General features: G+C 37.8%; 1 protein-coding gene across 4 annotated transcripts in view; it reads right to left on the bottom strand.

The window, feature by feature from the left end:
- Positions 1–2929: 2929 nt before the first annotated feature.
- NPNT (nephronectin) overlaps positions 2930–17919 on the bottom strand; it is a 110995-nt gene continuing 96005 nt past the window's right edge. For all 4 annotated transcript variants that reach the window (XM_072622418.1, XM_072622419.1, XM_072622420.1 and 1 more), the window contains 4 exons: positions 16238–16330; positions 15653–15751; positions 9524–9780; positions 2930–6643 (listed from right to left, as the gene is read on the bottom strand). In XM_072622418.1, the coding sequence (XP_072478519.1) occupies positions 6548–6643; positions 9524–9780; positions 15653–15751; positions 16238–16330 (545 nt within the window). In that variant the 3' untranslated portion in view covers positions 2930–6547. The remainder of the gene's footprint in view (positions 6644–9523; positions 9781–15652; positions 15752–16237; positions 16331–17919) is intronic.

Genomic DNA, 17919 nt, shown 5'->3' on the forward strand with positions numbered 1-17919 from the left:
AATCCCTCAGTGAATTACTTCAGATGGGAAATTGCAAGATCAGAGATGAAGGTATCTTCCATTGTTAATAATGATGCAGAGAAAATAGCTTTAATCTCCCCTCTTTAGAATGTTTCTATAGATGCTGCCATCTTGTCTCCCCTTACTTTAATTAATTGTGTCATCGTTTGACCACCCTCCCCCCCCAAATAAGTTGTTTTTGAAAGAATCTTTTACAATAAGCAACTCTTTGCAATTTTATCATTCAACTGAAACTTCTCTCTCCAAATTCACCAGTGAGCTCTTATTTGTCAAACTGCTGGCTTTTTCTCAATCTTCAACTATCTTGAGCTCTTTGCAACATTTGGCACTATTGACTACTCTCTTTTCTCTGAGTTTTCATGACATTCTCTCTCTCTCTCTCTCTCTCTCTCTCTCTCTCTCTCTCTCTCTCTCTCTCTCCTTTTCTCTCCCTTATTATCAGCTCCCTTGAATTTAATGATCATATCTATGCCAGTAACAAAAATGTATATATTATGTATACACACATTACACATGCATACACACACATACATACACACACACGTGTATTTATCTATCCCTATTCTCTCTCCTGTGCTCCAATCCTGCATCATCAATTATCCATTGGACATCTATAGACATCTCAAATTAATCTGTCCAAAACATTATCTCTCTCCCCAACCCATTCTTCTTCTAAAAATCCTGATAATTGTCAAGTATATCATTATCTTTTTAATAGCACAGATTCTCAATTTTGATGTCATCCTCCTCTCCTTACTCATCCCACCTGTCCAGTTAGTTTCCATATCTTATTGTTTCTAATTCTACATCTCTTAAATATGCCCCCTTTCTTTCCATTGACAGAGCCACAAGTCTAGGTAGACCCTCATTACCTCTCACCTGGACTAATGCAATAACTGATCTTGTTTTCAGGCTCTCCTGGCTCCAATCCATCCTCCACATGGCTGCCAAAATGACTTACCTAAAGTACAGGTCATATAAGGTCCTTCCCAAACTTAACAAACTTCAGCAGTCTTTTTTTCCACCCATAGGATCAAATATGGATTCCTCTATTTGGCATTTAAAATCCTTTATAATCTTTCCCTAAACTTTTTTTCTAGTTTTGTAACACATCATTCCCTTCATGCACACTTTGGTTCAGCCAAAATGACTTTCGTATTCTCTGTCTCCCAACTCTGTCTTTGCCTTGCCTATCTCCTGTACCTGGAAGGCTCTCCCTTCTCATTTCTCTCTTAGAAACCCAGCTTTTCTCTAAGGTTCAGCTTGTGGCCTCTTCTATATAAACCCTTTCCTGATCCCTCAAGGTGCTACTGTCTTCTCCACCCTTCCCCCCACCAATGATCTTGTATGTATTTTGCATACTTTTTTTCTATGCATGCATGTTGTTTCCCATCTCTAAACTGGAAGCCTGTCAAGAGCAAGGACTGTTTCACTCTTGTTTTTGTAACCCTGATACCTTAATAAATATTGCTATTGTCTCACTGTAAAAATGATAAAGAATTAATGGTAAACGAAGAATGTGCTGGAGTTTGTCGGTTTTTGATTTGTTTGTTTTTGGTCTGGAACTGGAATTTCATGAATGTAGGGAACTCAGTGTGGAAAATTTCCTTCACCAATGCAGTCAGCAACTTGTCTGCAACTGAAAATTTTAGAGGCTGTTTGAGGCCACTAAGAGGTTAAGTAATTTCCCTAAGGTTATATAGCCAGTATCTATCCGAAGTAAAACTAGAAACAAAGTCTCCCTGACTCTAAGGCTAGTTCTCGGTTTATTATGGTCACAGATATGCATATTAATGCTATTATGTTCCATAAAAGAATGTTACATAATGGCCAGCATGTTGGACCTGGAATTAGGAAGATCTGGTTTGAAGTTCCTCCTCTGACACTTACTAGCTAATGGGCTGGCCACGTTGGTCAAATGCCAAATTACACTTGCCTAAAAGACTATATTATGGAGAATTCACACAGGACAAGTATTCACATGGTGGTCAGAAAAAATGATACAAAGACACTCCAAGGTCTGTCTTAAGAACTTTGGAATTGTGTAACATGGGCAACAGTGGCACAGGACTGCTTAGCATGGCGTGCCCACATCAGAGAAGGTGCTGTGTTTTTTGAGCAAAGCAGAACTGAAACAGCTCAAAGGAAATGTGAGATGTGCAAATTTAGAGAATCGACCCCAAAGGTTTACATGGACTATCTCTGCCCGACTTGTGGTAGAACATGCTGAGCTCATATTGGTCTAATCAGCCACAGCTAGACACACTGTGACTTGGCTCTAGCATAGTGATGTATGTCATTTTGGTCCTCTTGGAGAGCGAAGGATAACAACCAGCTATATTAACCAGGCAAGCTATTTTAAGCTCTTTTAGCTTCAGTTTGCTTATTTGTAAAATGGGGATTATACGAGAGCACCCATCTCACAGGATTGTTTTGGAGTTCAAATGAGATAATACATAAAAACACTTTGCCAACCTTAAAGTACGGCATCAGTGTTTGTTATTCGCCTCTACATACCTTAGGAAACTTCTTAGGACTTACCTACTAGGTCCTCTTTGAGAACAAAGGACATAAAACATCCAAGTCATATTTGGGGTGGTAGACAGAGTTATACCCCCTCTCTCCTCCCATGAAATTACTGATATCATTATCCAAGAAATCCTAATGGATCCCTAAATGCTAAGTTCTTATGTTAGATAAATCAATCAGGACATAGTAAAACCCTGAAATAGAACTTATTAAGCTACTGTCTATCATATCAAAAGTTCTGTCACTTTCTCCATATAATCCATACGTAAATCATATCTCTATCACCTACCCCAACTTTACAAGGAAGTTCTGCCTTCTACAGAACTCTCTTGTATGTTTTTGTGAAAATAATAATAGCCCCCAAACAATCAAACACCAATTGGCATTATGAAGAAACATTTTTATTTTTAGCCATTATGGAAAACCATTAACTTTTTCATTTTAGAAAACATTAAATAATAAATCAGTAAGATGTTATACAGTACTTTTGATAACTTCTTCCATTCGTTTAGTGCAATATCTTATTGGCACCTACAAGTGGATTTTTCAATTTTCTCCTTCTATTTTTCCCTGTGCAGTTATTTGGCCAGAAGAGAGGAAAATGATCTAAAATGTTTTCTACGTAGATGTCCAAGGTCACATTTCCTGTCCCTTAGTTTATATGGGCCTCAGTAAGTTAAATTTCTCACCTCACACCTTCCCTTTTTTCCCAGCACATGATGAAACATTTAGGGGTTTCCACTGTTCACAGAAAATTTGCTGTTTGAAAAGGTGAGAAAACAGACTGGGCCATAGAGGGGACCAAGGCCTCTGACACTGAAATGCTCACTAGCCACCCTTTTGCCCAAGAACCTGACCTCCCTCTCTTGAGAGATTTCTGCCACTTCTGTACTGAACAGATTTCCTTGACATTCTCTCTGCTTTCTACTCAGTCTAACCTGGCCAGAGTATTTTTTTAAAAGAAAAAGTGAAATTCCCTTACACTATACCGTCAAACACATAATAAGCCTATACAGTGTTTATTTAGTGTAAAGAAAGGTATCTAAGAATATTCAGGATACTATGAAATAAAATGCATCTGCTGGAATCTTGGCATTTGGCGGACATCGTATAGTGGAAAGAGCACTAGATTTAGAGGCAAAGGACCTGGAGTCACTTAACTGCTCTTGGCCTCAGTTTCCTCATTGGCAAAATCAAAGACAAAATAGACTGGCTGGCCTCCAAGGTCCTTTCCAGATTTAATATTTGTGATTTCCTTGCAATCAACCATTATTTCACCTATAGTTAGTAGGACCTGAGGATGAGCTGGGCTGCCATCTGCCCTGGGGAAGAGAATATCTACATTGGATCAATGGAATTTATGGAAATACCAAATGAGGGAAAAGAGCAAAGAAGCCATGACACATCTTCCTAGTCAAAGCCACCTTGTTTGACCTCAGTAAAGCAATCTTCAGGTTGGAAGGTGTTTGTGGAGTTTATTTGTTTATTTATTAGACTATCGATGTGGGGCTGGCCATCCCAATTAGACAAAAAGAGCTATCGTTTTCAGAACCTTTTGGTGAAAGAAAGTCTCCCAGTCCCCCTTCCTTCCATAAACAATTCCAATCTAACCATTCTTCCAAGTGGGAAATTCTCCTGTACGCGACAGTCTAAACTTGTTTCCTCTTGTTATCTCATCGTATGTAAGTGACAGAAAGTCATCATTCTCTGTGTAACTGATCTTTGTAGACTTGAAAAATCAACATTGATTTACCCCCAAATCTTTTCTTCTCCATTCTAAGTAATGCCAGCTTTTTAAATATTTCATCATCAACCTTTCTCTCCCAGTCTTCTAAGTGTTTGTGATTCCTAGCAAAACTGCAGAAACTATTTTCATTATTTCAGTGCAAATAAATAATAAAAATCAAGGAAATATTATTGCCTTTAGGAGGCATTTGTTTTTATACTTAAGTAGAAATAAGTTGAGGGTAAATAGAAATTGGAATTCATTTAGTCTAAAATGGTTTTAGACCTTATAAGGGGCTCCCTATGAGCTGTAATGTACACATTAATTGCAATCCGCATCTCATGTACCCTACAACTATCTTCATATCCTAATCAGATACTCTGGCATATAAATTACAAGGCAACAGTTTAAAAATTATTAAAGTATGATTAATGCCTTAAATACTGCTCCAACAGACTCCCTTCCTGGTTTTAGAGATTCCTCAAGAGAGAAACATAAGACTATAGAAAACAGCTGTTAGTCACCATGTTTGGCTTTGAAACTACGGCTCAAAGCAAGGAGGGATGTCAGCATGCTCAGGAGCCATGATTGACACAGCAGGAAAATCATTGGTCCTAGAATCCAAACACCTGGGTTCAAATCTTGCCTCTGTCCTTTATTTGTGGAAGACTTGTAGAATCTTGGGCAATTCCTTGAACCTCCCTGTACTTCAGTTTCTTCATCAGTAAAATGGGGTGGGTGGAGTAGATGGCCTTTGGGTTCCTTTGCAACTGTGATCTAAGACCCTGTCAGTCAATCTAGGCCTTAGTTGCTTCCTATGTAAAAACGTGAGTTCGACTAAATGAACCCCAGGTCCCTTCTAGATCTATGATCCTATGAATTGAAAAGTAGAGATTTACACATTTCTAAGATGGCAGATATTGTGTACTACAAAGCAATGGTTTGCTATCTTTAGCAGGAAAGAAGAATATGATTCTAATCAAAATTGTCTAGCTAACTGATGCCAAACTCAAATAAAAACTGGCTACTACACCTGTATTTATATAAGAATTCCTGTGGGCTGAATACTGACTTAGAAAACCACATATTAGCATTATCTATGTTCTATTGTATATTTATTTATTTTGGGAAACATTTTCCAATTACATTTTAATCTCCTTCAGGCTATACTGGGGGGTGTTGACAGCAGCAATATGATCTGCAAGTCACAGAAAACTGTGGCAAAAAAACTATTATTTATTAAGGAAGTATTGTTGCCTTTAAGAGGTATTTATTTTTATTCTTCAGTTGAAGTAGGGTGAGAGTAAATATAAACTGGCATTTATTTAGGATAAAATGGTGATAGAACTTTGTAAGCCGCTGCCTGTGGGATGCCAATGTGCATCTCTGGTCTAGATTCATCAGAGTTAAGACAATTATGATATAAAATACGTATGTAGCTCACACCAATGCCTTGTACTGTCAAAGTGAGATGATATTTACAATTTCTATCTGGCCTACAACACAGGGTCACAGAAAAGGATGAGATTTCACATGGTGCATCTTTTGAAGCTCAGGAGATCACAAGCTGCTTTTTACCTTACAGCTAGAGTCTGTAAATATTAGGAACACATAAATATATAATATCAATAGCACATTTACAGAAAACACAACTCTACTGATATTAAAGGGATGCAATGCTACTCTATATAATTGTCTTTTTTTGAAAAAATGGATACAACACAAGAATAAATGTAATCTGACATAGTACACATCCTTCTTTCTTTAAAAAAAAAAAAATGGCAGTAAGTTGACAGCCAGAGTTTGGGTCCAGGCTAGAGTTAACTTAAATTAGGACAAACCATTTCCACAGGTACATCGTATCCCATGTGAAATGGTTCTTACATTTGGTACAACAATGGACAGTTAAGAAAATGCCCTTCTGAATGGGATGTTTTTGTTTGTTTAGAAAACTCCCTACCAGAATGTCCTCCTCTTCCTTTATTTCCTGGGGCATCTTAGGTCCGTAACAAAGGATGTGATTTGTCTCATGTACACTGCAGCACCAGAAGAGACAATGGATGAAGGGGGTGGAGGTTTTTGCCTGGGGGCAATCACCGGGGGTTCTTTATGGAAATAAGAGTTTTACTCTTCATTGGGAATTGCACAAAGCAGGCCAACAAGAAGTGGTTCACCACTTGTTTCTGACCCAGCTCTTCTCAGCCTGATGGGAAGGGAGACAGGAGGGAGGAGAGGGAACCAAGCAGATGCTCATCGCCAATGCTGGTGAAACTAGGGTTCTTCAGAGCACCGGCCTCTTTTCAAGCTCACATCATCCAATCCAATCTCCCCGGGATAGCCAGGCCTTCTTTCACCTTTGAAGATGACCTAAGGAGAAGAACGATGCACCAGTCATGACTTCTGATTACTTCCAATTCCACTTATTTAATGACCATTTTATCTAGAACTCTAATGAAAAATCAAATATTAAGTTGCTTCTGACCTCCTGTTTTTACCCAACATGATTAGCTAGAGAAGAGTTACTGTCAAGAACTTGAATTGTCCACAAGATATTAATGAGATTGTATTACAAACTTGGCTCTATCAAAAACCATATGGATTTTCAGGACTTAAATCTTTAAGTCCTGAACTCCAAGGTCTTTATCTATGAACTCCAAGCCCACTCCCACCCAGGAATGTTAACCAAGGTGGAAAATACTGGGAAAGAGTCCAGAAGTTTAAAAAGTGTGACAAAGTATAGAGTGAGGAATTAAATGACATTATGTCCCTGCTGCAGAACTCTCTCACTCTCTCAATCTCTCTCTCTCTCTCTCTCTCTCTCTCTCTCTCTCTCTCTCTCTCTCTCTCTCTCTTTCTCTCTCTCTCAGTCTCTCTCTCTGTCTCTGTCTCTGTTTCTCTGTCTCTCTGCCTCTGTCTCTGTCTCTCTGTGTCTATCTCTCTCTCTTCAGATGTGTCTTCTCCAGTGAACCATAGGTCATCAGAAACTTTTGTGAGGCCTTTCCTTCTCAACATCCCCACCCCCCAACCTCACAATAATTTACTTCATACCTCTCTCAGTCAGTCAATCAGCATTTAGTAAATACTTATTACATGTGGCTCCACAGGCCATTAATCTCTAGATAGCTTCACATGATCCTCTTGCTAACAGTCAGTCACTTAACAGTCAATAAGCATTTATTAAGTTCTTCCTATGTGCCAGGAACTATGCTGAGAGTTGGAAATACAAAAGCAAGCAGACAGCTTCCTTCCTTAAGAACCTCACATTCTAGTAGGGGAAGACACTGAATAAAAGGAAGCTGAAAGCTGAGAGGGGGTTTGCAGGGGAGAAAGTCTGGAGTGCAGCCTGGAGAGGAATGAGACAAAGCTGGCCCTAGGCACCCTCCTCCAATAGAAGAAGAGCCATCCAGTGGGAGGGAGAGGCCAGAGAGGCAGAGGGTACAGGGAGTCAGCCAGCATTTATGAATTACTTACCTTATGTCAGGCATTGTACTAAGCACAAAGGATACAAAAAAAGGTTAAAAAAAATAGTTCCTGCTTCCAAGGAGTTCACAGTCTAATAGGGGAGACAACAAGCAAATAGCTAATATAGCTGATACATAGAATAAAGATGATCTGAAAAGGGAATGTATTATGTGTGCTTGTGCAATACATACATGTTGTTATATGTCACGTATGATTGCTACCACTATTTGTGTCTTATTCTTAACTAGGTTACAAAGGTCAGGAACTATGTTTTGTCTGAATCTCTGCATCTTTCCCAGGACTTAACAACACTCAGTACATATTAGGCACTTAAGAATGTTTGTTTAAGTTGAATGTCATGGAGCGTAACTTGTTTTTCTCAATAACTTAATAACCCAGTTATAACTTACAGTCTCAAGAGAGCTGCTGAGGGGTGGGAGGTGGGGGCTGTGTCTCTGAAGGGTTAAATAATCTGCCTAGGGTCATAGCCAGTATATATCACAGGTAGAACTTGAACCCAGAGCCTGTTGATTTTAAGGCTGCCATTTCTATTGATTCTGTATAGGCTGCCTCTTCTTTATTCATAATCATAATTAGGTGATACTATTCATGTTGTCAGAGATGCCATCTTTATATAACTTGTGAAAACATTTGAGCATTCTCGTATTTTAACTGGAAGACAATAGTACTGGTAGTGCCAGTAAAAATAGAATAAAAAGGAATAAAAATTAAAAAATAGAATAAACAGATTCTGAGAGCACTTGTTTCTTGGGTCCTAACAGAGTATAAAGGAAATATAGAAAGATACATAGAATTCTAAAGCCAATAACATGACCTACATCAGTACATCCTATCATTATTTTCCAGATATTTATTCAAAAGTAAAATAGTATAAGGAGTTTTATGATTTAAAAGAATTGTGATTAAAACTGCATTAGGCTATATAGCTCCTTGAGGATAAGAGCTGTTTTAGGATTTTTAAAAAAAATTCCTAGTACTTAGCATAGGACCTGACCCATAGAAGGTGCTTAATAAAAGTTCACTGATTGATTGATCTTGACTTGGCTTATTAGGAACAACGTTAAGCACAGTTTATTATAAAGATTAATTTTATACCACCTTTGCCCAAATCTCCTTTTTTGGAGTCAAGGCATAAAAGAAATTAAGTAGGATTCAAGAACTTTTAAAAACAACTGTTACTTATACCAGTAATCCATGTCACTTTCTCTTCTATTTATTCTTTTTTCTGTGCTTTGTATTGAACTGCAAACTACTAATATTGTTTGAGGGATGCTTTATGACGTGATCTGTGATTTCAGATTTTAAAAAATATTTTAACCTTTTAAATATTTCAGCCTTTCAAGGAATATCTGTTGATGGTTTATGATTTTGAAAAGTTTGAATATGAGGGAATGGGCTGGTCAAAATAAATAAACACATCCATACATCCATACATATCATTATATCACTCTCCACCCCTTCTCCCCACCCACCACCTTTTTTCAAAGCCTTTTCTAACAAGACCATGAAAGATCTTTGCTTGTGTCGCTTTTCTCAGGGTACGTCTACAGTGAATAATGTAGTGAGTAGGGACAATTAGTGAAGACAGCTGAAGGAGAAGAAATCCAAACTCAAACCTTTACTGAGTCTTAATTGGTGGAGAGACCAAACTTTCTCCTTCTGACTTTTCAATGGAGGACAATTCACAATGTTTGTCACTCTCTCCAAGCTTCTTTGTTGTAAAGAGAACCTCAGAGACACTGATCACTCTGGAGTTTTACTTACACTCTTGATAGTTGAATCCCTCAGGGTGATCTGTGTTTGCCTCCAGCCATGGCCACCATTTCTTCCCCACAGGGCTGCTCCATGGGTACCATGCTTTCTCATAAACAACTGGAGTGTGCCAGAGTGAAACCCAGATACCTTGTGCTTGAATGACAAACACAAATCACCCAAGTTCATGAGATGGCTTAGAGGGAGCACTAATCGGGCTCCTTTTCCACTGGAGCCTTTGGGGTCTGAGACGATCAAATACTGTCCACCTAGAATGTAAAAATCGACAATGTTGGTATTTTTATTCATATTGGAAATCCTTTCTTTCACAGGTGGGTCGCTCTAGTCTTTAATCAGAAATCTGTTGGTTTCTAAGGCTGTGTGAACTGTCCTAGACTTAGGAGATTACACAAAACATTAAGGTTAAATGATATTAGAGTTAAGTCTTAAATTCTGTGGTTTAATTTTCTCCTGATGAGGCAGGGCTTGAATTGCGGTCATCTTGAAATGGATGCTGGCTATCCATCCATCATGCCATGATGTCTAATAATTTTTAAATCATTTATATGTTGCTTAAAAATGGAATCAGAAACACACTCAGATATGCCTGTCCACTTACCCTGAAGATCCCATATTTTCTCCTATCCACCCATCCCAATATTCTTCTTGATTTAAAGACTATTACCAGTTTCACCTTACCATCAGTAGTATGAGAGCTTAAGAGGAAGAAATTGATCAGAAAAACACTTTATTGGAGGTGAAAGGGACTTCAAATAGCATCCCCTCATTTTGCAAATGAGCAGCCTAAGGACCAAGGAGTTTAAGTGACTAGCCCAAGGTCTCAGAGCTGGCAAAAATCAAAGGGGGGATTTTAACTTGAGCCCTCTAACTCCAGAGCCAATGGTCATTCTATTCACTCTAGGGAGATGCTTGCCTTGATACTAAGCCCTATCCCCTATCTAATAATCTCATAAGAAAGAGTTAAAATTGATGGTCGTTTGACCCCAGCTGTTGTGACATCTAAGCCCATTTCTACTTTTTTCATGAATTCTAACTATTCTGCCCACTTCATCCATGGCATAGGTATGTCACAAAGTACAGTGGTAGAAGGAATACCCACATCAATTAAATCATGGAAGCATAGAAGTATTAATGTTATTATTGTTATTCTTAACAATAATAATGGCTAGCATTTATCCAGCACTTAAGGTTTGCAGGGCTATTGCCAAGTATTACCTCATTTGGCACTTGTCATGCCAAAAAATTATAATGATAATTATGAAATAATTTTGGTAAAAATAATGAAATTACAATTAAAATAAAAGCTTCAATAAAAATCCCACAACCTTAAGCATTTACACGAAAATAGAAAAGTCCTTCCATGTGTCAACTTTTGAATAGTCACAAGTATTCAGCCTGTCTGGAGTGGGATATTATTGTGGATAGATAATGTTCAATTAAAAAAAAAGACAATAACTAGGATTATCTTAATCCTCTCTAGAAATGGATACTAACGCTATCAATCTGCTCCATGGTGATTGCAAACAAGAGGGGTCTTACAGAGCAAGTCAAGCTAATAGCAATTTTAAATGATCTTTTTGCAAAAGTTGCCAGGACTTTGGAGTCTCACTATGATAAATGAGGCTACTATTTATCTCACTTTGTTTTTAAGGTATCTGAACCATGTCATGGAAAAAATTCTTTCCCTTTGAATAAAACAGGAGGTTGTTTTTTTTTTCTTCAAAAGCAGGAATGATAGCCTAAGAGAAAAACCTGATCCCTTTTTCCCCCACCCAGCAAAGCAGATTAAGAAAGTCTCTGTTAGGACCTACTGGCTTAAAAACTGTTTTGGAAAATATTTTTCAGAGGTATTAATGACATTTCTGTAAACAAGGAGATGCTGCATAATATGATGAGGAAAAAACTCAGAGAAATTTGAATTAATCTCTTTACAGAGGTTAAATTACAGAAATTTGGATAAACCTCTTGACAAAGAAAGCCAGATTGCTTTGTAGATTGAGAGCTGTTTGGGAGTAATCAAGACCTGGGTCCAAATCCCGTTTATAATATGTGTTCGTCCTTCTTTGCCGAAGAAGACCATGCCATCAGAGAAATAATGACATGACTTGCACTTGACTTTGTTTTGAGTGAGGGAGGGCTATGCAGGTCACCAGCCTCACTTCTCCTCCAGAGCCATTTGAATCCAGTGACCAGATATTTATCAGGATGACTGGAGATGACCCAGGATGAAGCAATTGGGGTTAAGTGACTTGCCCAAGGTCACACAGCTAGTGTGAGTGAGGTGAGGCTTGAACTGCACTGGTGTTCTATCCACTGCACCACCTAGCTGTCCCCCTGTTTCTAATACATTGACTGTAAGATCAGGGGTACATCATTTAATTTCTCAATTCTTAATTTCTTAGTTGCTCTAGGCAACTCTCTAAAACAGGGGTTCTTCACTATTTTGAGCAATATCCCTTTGGGGAGTCTGATGAAGCCCATAGGTGGACCCCTTTTCAGAATGTTTTAAAATGCATAAGATAAAATACAAGATGAGAAAGGAAGTCCATTATATTGAAATAAAGCTGTAAATTTTTTCCATTTCAAGTTCACAGATGCTTTGAAATCTATCCATGGATCCCTTGGAGAAACCACGGACCTTTGGGTAAGAACCGCTGTTCTAAGACAAGTTACAGAACACATGAAGATCTGCATTGGCAGAGGGTTTCCTCACCAGGAATACCCTATTTGTATGAAATCACAGGTCCCATTTCCCCTGCACCAGAAAAACACCTACAAATCTGTGTTTTGTTTCATAAATTTCTGATTTATATCTTTTGTACAAAGGGAATCTCATAATGGTCACTGAATCAACTCTGTGGTCTGGGATGGTTATCCCTCAACTACAAAATCAATTAGGTAAGGCTAGAATCCATGGCATTTGCTATGGATCTGCCCCTTTACCCCCTCCAAAAAAACAAAAACCACTATCTTCAGGGTGATATCCTCTAATAAGAAAGATATGTGGATCATGGGAACTCAATCAGTTCCTTCAAATCAAGTGACTGGGAAACAATACTAGGATGTCTAAATTACTTTTACTTTTCCAACATTCAATTAACAATTCAATTTAGTCACAGACTAACAAAATGATTTTCAATAAACTTGTGACTGGAGGTGATCTTCCATGTACAATGAAAGGCAGATGGAGTGACTGGAGAGAACTGGGGCTCATAACCTGGACTCACACCCAGCTCCTGAGGGTCTAAGTCTTAACTTGGGCTATTCCCAGGGTCACTGTAAGGATCAGATGAAATAATATTTGTAAAGCACTTAGCAAACCTGGAACATCCCTCTTAGTAGCCATGCTATGAGGGTCCCAACTAGCCTATAGAGTAGTCCGCAGAAAAGAGAAGACTGCAAAGACTTTTTAGACATAGATAAGCCTAAAAGAACCATCCAAATGAGCTCTGTGAAATGATCAAGGCATTCTTGGGAGGGCTCTGAAAAGTCAAAGATGGCCAATCGGTACAAACCAGGATTCCAGAAGGCTGAAGATGAAGCAAGTTACTTACCTCCTGCCAGGGACAAGGTGAACTTAAAATGCAGAAAGGGATATACGTTTTCAATCATGGTCAATATGGAGAGTTGTTTGGCTGCACCATGTGCAGCCAAAATTGGCTATTATTATTTTAAGTATGTTGAGAATTACATCTCATTGTCATTGATCATTTTATGCACTTGGAGTCATTCCACAGGCTTCACTATACTGCCAGAGGTCCATGATGCACTGACCTTAAAGTACTTACTGCACCATATTGTCTTTCTTCCCATTCCTAATTACATTAACTATATTTAGAGGTTTATCCCACCATGTCCAATCTCTCATCAACATACTCCATTTTTCTGCCAGGTAGGATCAGTGGGCATGGGAAATCCAGTCTTCTGTTCTCAAGTCCTTGACATTGAGAAATTTTCAATTACAATAAAAAAATGAAAAAAAAATTGAGAAGCATCTACATATACAAAATGGTCTTCTGAAAAGCTGTGAATCTATTGAATTTATACAAAGCAAGCCATAGTTTATACACACTTATTGGAACTAATTCTTTAAAGGAAAACTATAACAAATCCTTTTGTAAATTAAAACTTTTAACTTTTGTAAAATTAGAGTTCTTTAAAAAAAAGAACTACTCCCTAATTCATTTTGTTGGTTCAGGGTTTTACACATCATATTTTCTTACAGCAAGCCAAAAGTGTAATTTATTAATGTTATAATCATCACCATCATTTTCCAACCAGTACTCTCTATTAAAATGACCACTGCCAGAAAGACAGCTTTAAAATCTATTTTGTTATTAATGAATCAAAGATTCCTGATACATCTGCAATTTGCAAAGCTAGCAGAAGCACATCCTTCTTAGTACCATGGTAATAAGGGTTCCAACTAGCCTATGGAGTAGTTCAGAGCCAAGAGAAGACTGCAAAGACTTTTTAGACATAGATATGTCTAAAAGAACCATCCAAATAAGCTCTGTCAAATGTGAAGCCATTTTTGAGATGGGCTCTGAAAAGACAAAGATGCCTAATCAATACAAACCAGGATTTCAGAAAGCTGAAGATGGAGCAAGTTACCTACCTCCTGCCAGGAAAAAAGTGAACTTAAAATGCAGAAAGGGATACAGATTTTCAGTTATGGTCAATGTGGAGATTTGTTTGGCTGTGCACCATGCAGATTTGTTACAAGGTTGCTTTTCCTTTTCATTTTATTTTTTCAATTAGGAGTGGGGAGGGTGGGAGGGAAGAAAAAAATGCTTACCAAAAACAAAAATAAACATTTTGTAATTTAAAAAATCACAGACCAAGGCAGGGATTATTAAAAACGAGGCACCATATTTTGTGTAGTTTAACATATGCAGTTTTTAACCCTTTTTTTAACCCTTAATTTAGAAGGATGTATGTGAATATGTGTGAGATATGCGAGATATAGATATATATGCATATGTGTATGTATATATGCATGTATGCATGCATGCATACATGTATATCCTCTTTGTGCATTCTCAGCACTTGGCACAAAGTAAGTTTTTAATAAATGCTTTTTCTGCCTGATGGGCATTTTCTGTTTAGTGTCAGTTAGATATACAGGCAGTATAGGGTTCTCCTTCCATCTTGTGTATGCACATGTAGATGTACATGTGAGCACCTCTGTGCTCTAACTTGGTGTATGTAATATATGTTAATTTGAAGCCCAGGAGTGTCTATAAAAAGATTACACAATACATTATTTATTTAAAGAAGTCTCCCCCTGCCTCCTTCTAATTTAGCACGCTATTGCTGCTTGGTCTTGAATCATGATTTCACAAACAAAAAAAAAGTTCCCAGTTTAATTTGTTTGCAGTTATCTGGGTAATTTAACCATTGAGGAAGCAGAGTAAATCATATGTGTTTCTGCTTCCTAAAAGGGAAGGGATAAATATGGACTATATAAAAATGTTACTCAATACTGAGATTTTAGATAAAGAAAAAAAATACAGCAAATTTAGAAGCTTTCCAGAGGGCTATTTTGAGAACAACTTACCTTGCAGAAAGCATTGACCTAGTCCTGGGGTACATCATGGTGAATGCTTGTAAGACTGAATCTCTCAGACTACTCTAGATTGGAAATCTTCAGGTTTTGACATGAGTCACTTTGGAGGATTTTCTGTTTTCAAACTCATCTTCTTATTCAGTCAGACGTGCCCAACTGGCCCTGTCCACTGACTTTGAACAAATTAATCTAGCAGTTTCTTCATATGTATTAGAGACTCAATGCTACCTGCCCTACTGTCAGGATCAGCTGAGATAATTCAAGGTAAAAGGCTTTGAAAAGTGTCATACAAAAGTCAGGTAATGTGTGCAGTGGAAAGAGCAGAGGAACTGGGTTCCCATCCTGGCTTTGTCATGTACTGCTCATGTAGTCTCAAAGCAAGTCACTTCATGTCTATGGACTTCAGTTTTCCTCATCTGTAGGATGAAAGGGTTGGACTACATAGCCTCAAAGATTCCTTATTGCTCTAAATTTATTGCTTCACATGCCTACAATTTCCTAATAGGCAGGAGGAGTCTTATATCCAAGATGATACTACTAAATGCTTTTACCTTCTGGATCTTTGGATAGTTCCCAGTGTAAATCATCATCTTTTTCCCTGATCCATCCACAAAGACCATGGTCAAAGTTACAGCTGTGTATCAGAACACCTAAAGAAGAGATGTAAAACAACTCAGTGGATCACAAAAACAGACACTTTGAGAAAATTTTAAAACAATCACATTTTCTCCAAATTCAAATTCCCTTCCATCTTCCCCTTCCCCCTTTCTGTTGTCTCACCATCCCAACTTTGACTCAACCATCTCTCTGAGACCAAATTGGAAACTGCATGAAACTTCTCTCAACATAACTGCCATCTGGGGCCATTTATAAGAAGAGACTGTAGAAAGTGGTGCCAAATTCTGACAACACAATTTAGATGTTGTTTGAGTTCATTAAAAATCAAAGAGAAAAGGATGAATCAATAGTTTTGGCTCAAATGCCTTAGCTTCAGAGGAAACAAAGGTAGTGTGAAAAAGTTGGAACACATAGTATTCCTGGGAGTCAACAAGTTAAGATTTGAAATAACCATCCTTGGAAAGGAGAGAAAAGGAATTAAAGTTCATTAGCAAGTAAACAGGGATGCTGGAATCTACCTGGATCATCTCTGGCTTCATCTTCTGCGCTGATCCCTTTTTCAATTTCAAATATTTCAAACAGGTAATTGTTCACTCCTGACTCATGAGGAACTGTAAAAGAAAGTCATTTTTTTTTCAAATGAAGGTGGTAGATAAGGAAGTAGGTCACTAAGTACCATTATCTTTAATGAGGGACAGAGAAAGAATGCCTTAGGCATTTCCCTCCTCTTGGAGAACCCAATATACTTAATTACATTGCCCATGGAGATTCATAAACTTTGCTCTTCAATGATTTATGACATAACAGTTATCTGAGCACAGTAAAAATTGATTTTCAAAGTTTCTAAACTTCTACAGAAAAATAACTAAAAAATCTTCAACTGGATAGTGTTTTATTAACAAATGTTTTGGTCTTAAACTTGCTAATTACTAATCAAATGTGTCAAGCCAAAAGACCTATCTCTGCAAGAGTTGTATTATCGGAACCCCTAAATTAAAGCTGTGTTAAGTAGAAATGACTGCAATTATAATGAATGTGGAAATGTTACAGGCTACATATTGTTTATGGTCAAAACCCTTTGCAATGAAAGCTTACTACAAAGGACCAGGATAGAGTTTATTTTCTGATGGAAGTTTGAAATGACTGCTATCTGACCTAAAAATCTAAGATTATTGATGCCACTTTTCAAAATGAAATTAACTTGGAGGTAGGAATGTTTGTACAAGCATGGCATTATCCTCAGACACTGAGGATCCAGTATGGAGATAAAGGTGGGATCCAGTTTAGGACGATGGGAGAAAGGAGAGGAATGCGTTTTTATTTCTGTTTTCAGTAAATACGTCCCTTTGTAAAAGTTATATATTTTTAAAAGAATTGTTTCCTTTAAATTAACTATAGTTAGGAAATATGAACCTGAAGAACCAGAAAGCTGGCACTTATTAGATCCTCAGCTTGTTCATTTCCACATTTCTTGTCAGGTTCCCACTGCTTATCCCTGACACCTGGGAACCATCTGATTTAGCATCTGATAATGCACAAGTACTTACTCAGATACTCAGAAAGGGAAATACTCTTTAGAAATCAGAAAATTGAAACCATAAAGACCCTTTGATATTTCATGAGCTTTGGATTCTAGGGGCAGCATGAGTAGTATGTATATAGATTTACCATAAATACTCTTGAACCTGTACTGAAGTGTTATAAATAGGATTAAAATCCCATATGCCCTTTCTCAGAGGGCAACTTCACAGACACAGATGTCTTCAGGATGCCTTACAGCCTCTTTCCATATAGCGTGACCATGTTAAATTTAGGTCTTAAATATTACTTTTAAAGGTTTAAAAAAATGCATCCCAACAGCTATTGATCTGAGATATAGTTTAATCCCTCTCTTTTTGAGAAGGAACTCTTTATCCACATGCCTCTACTGGTAGACTCACTGTTGGAAACTATGAAACAAAGGCACATCTGTGGAAAAGAAGCATTTAAGACATACAACTTTTTTCTTTCTAGGGCAAATTCAACTTCATTCGGCCCCTTCAATGTGGTATTTTCCATGACACAAAAGAATAATTCTGCAGATGTTTGTGTAAAGGGGAGCTGGCCAATGGGGGGGCCCAGTCCTCAGGGCATGTGCAGAGGGGGCCTTTGAGCTACAAGTCACCCCACATGTGATTTGCTGGAATCTGAAAATGGAAAT

This window comes from Notamacropus eugenii, chromosome 7 (assembly GCF_028372415.1).
Source record: "Notamacropus eugenii isolate mMacEug1 chromosome 7, mMacEug1.pri_v2, whole genome shotgun sequence".
Taxonomy (NCBI): domain Eukaryota; kingdom Metazoa; phylum Chordata; class Mammalia; order Diprotodontia; family Macropodidae; genus Notamacropus; species Notamacropus eugenii.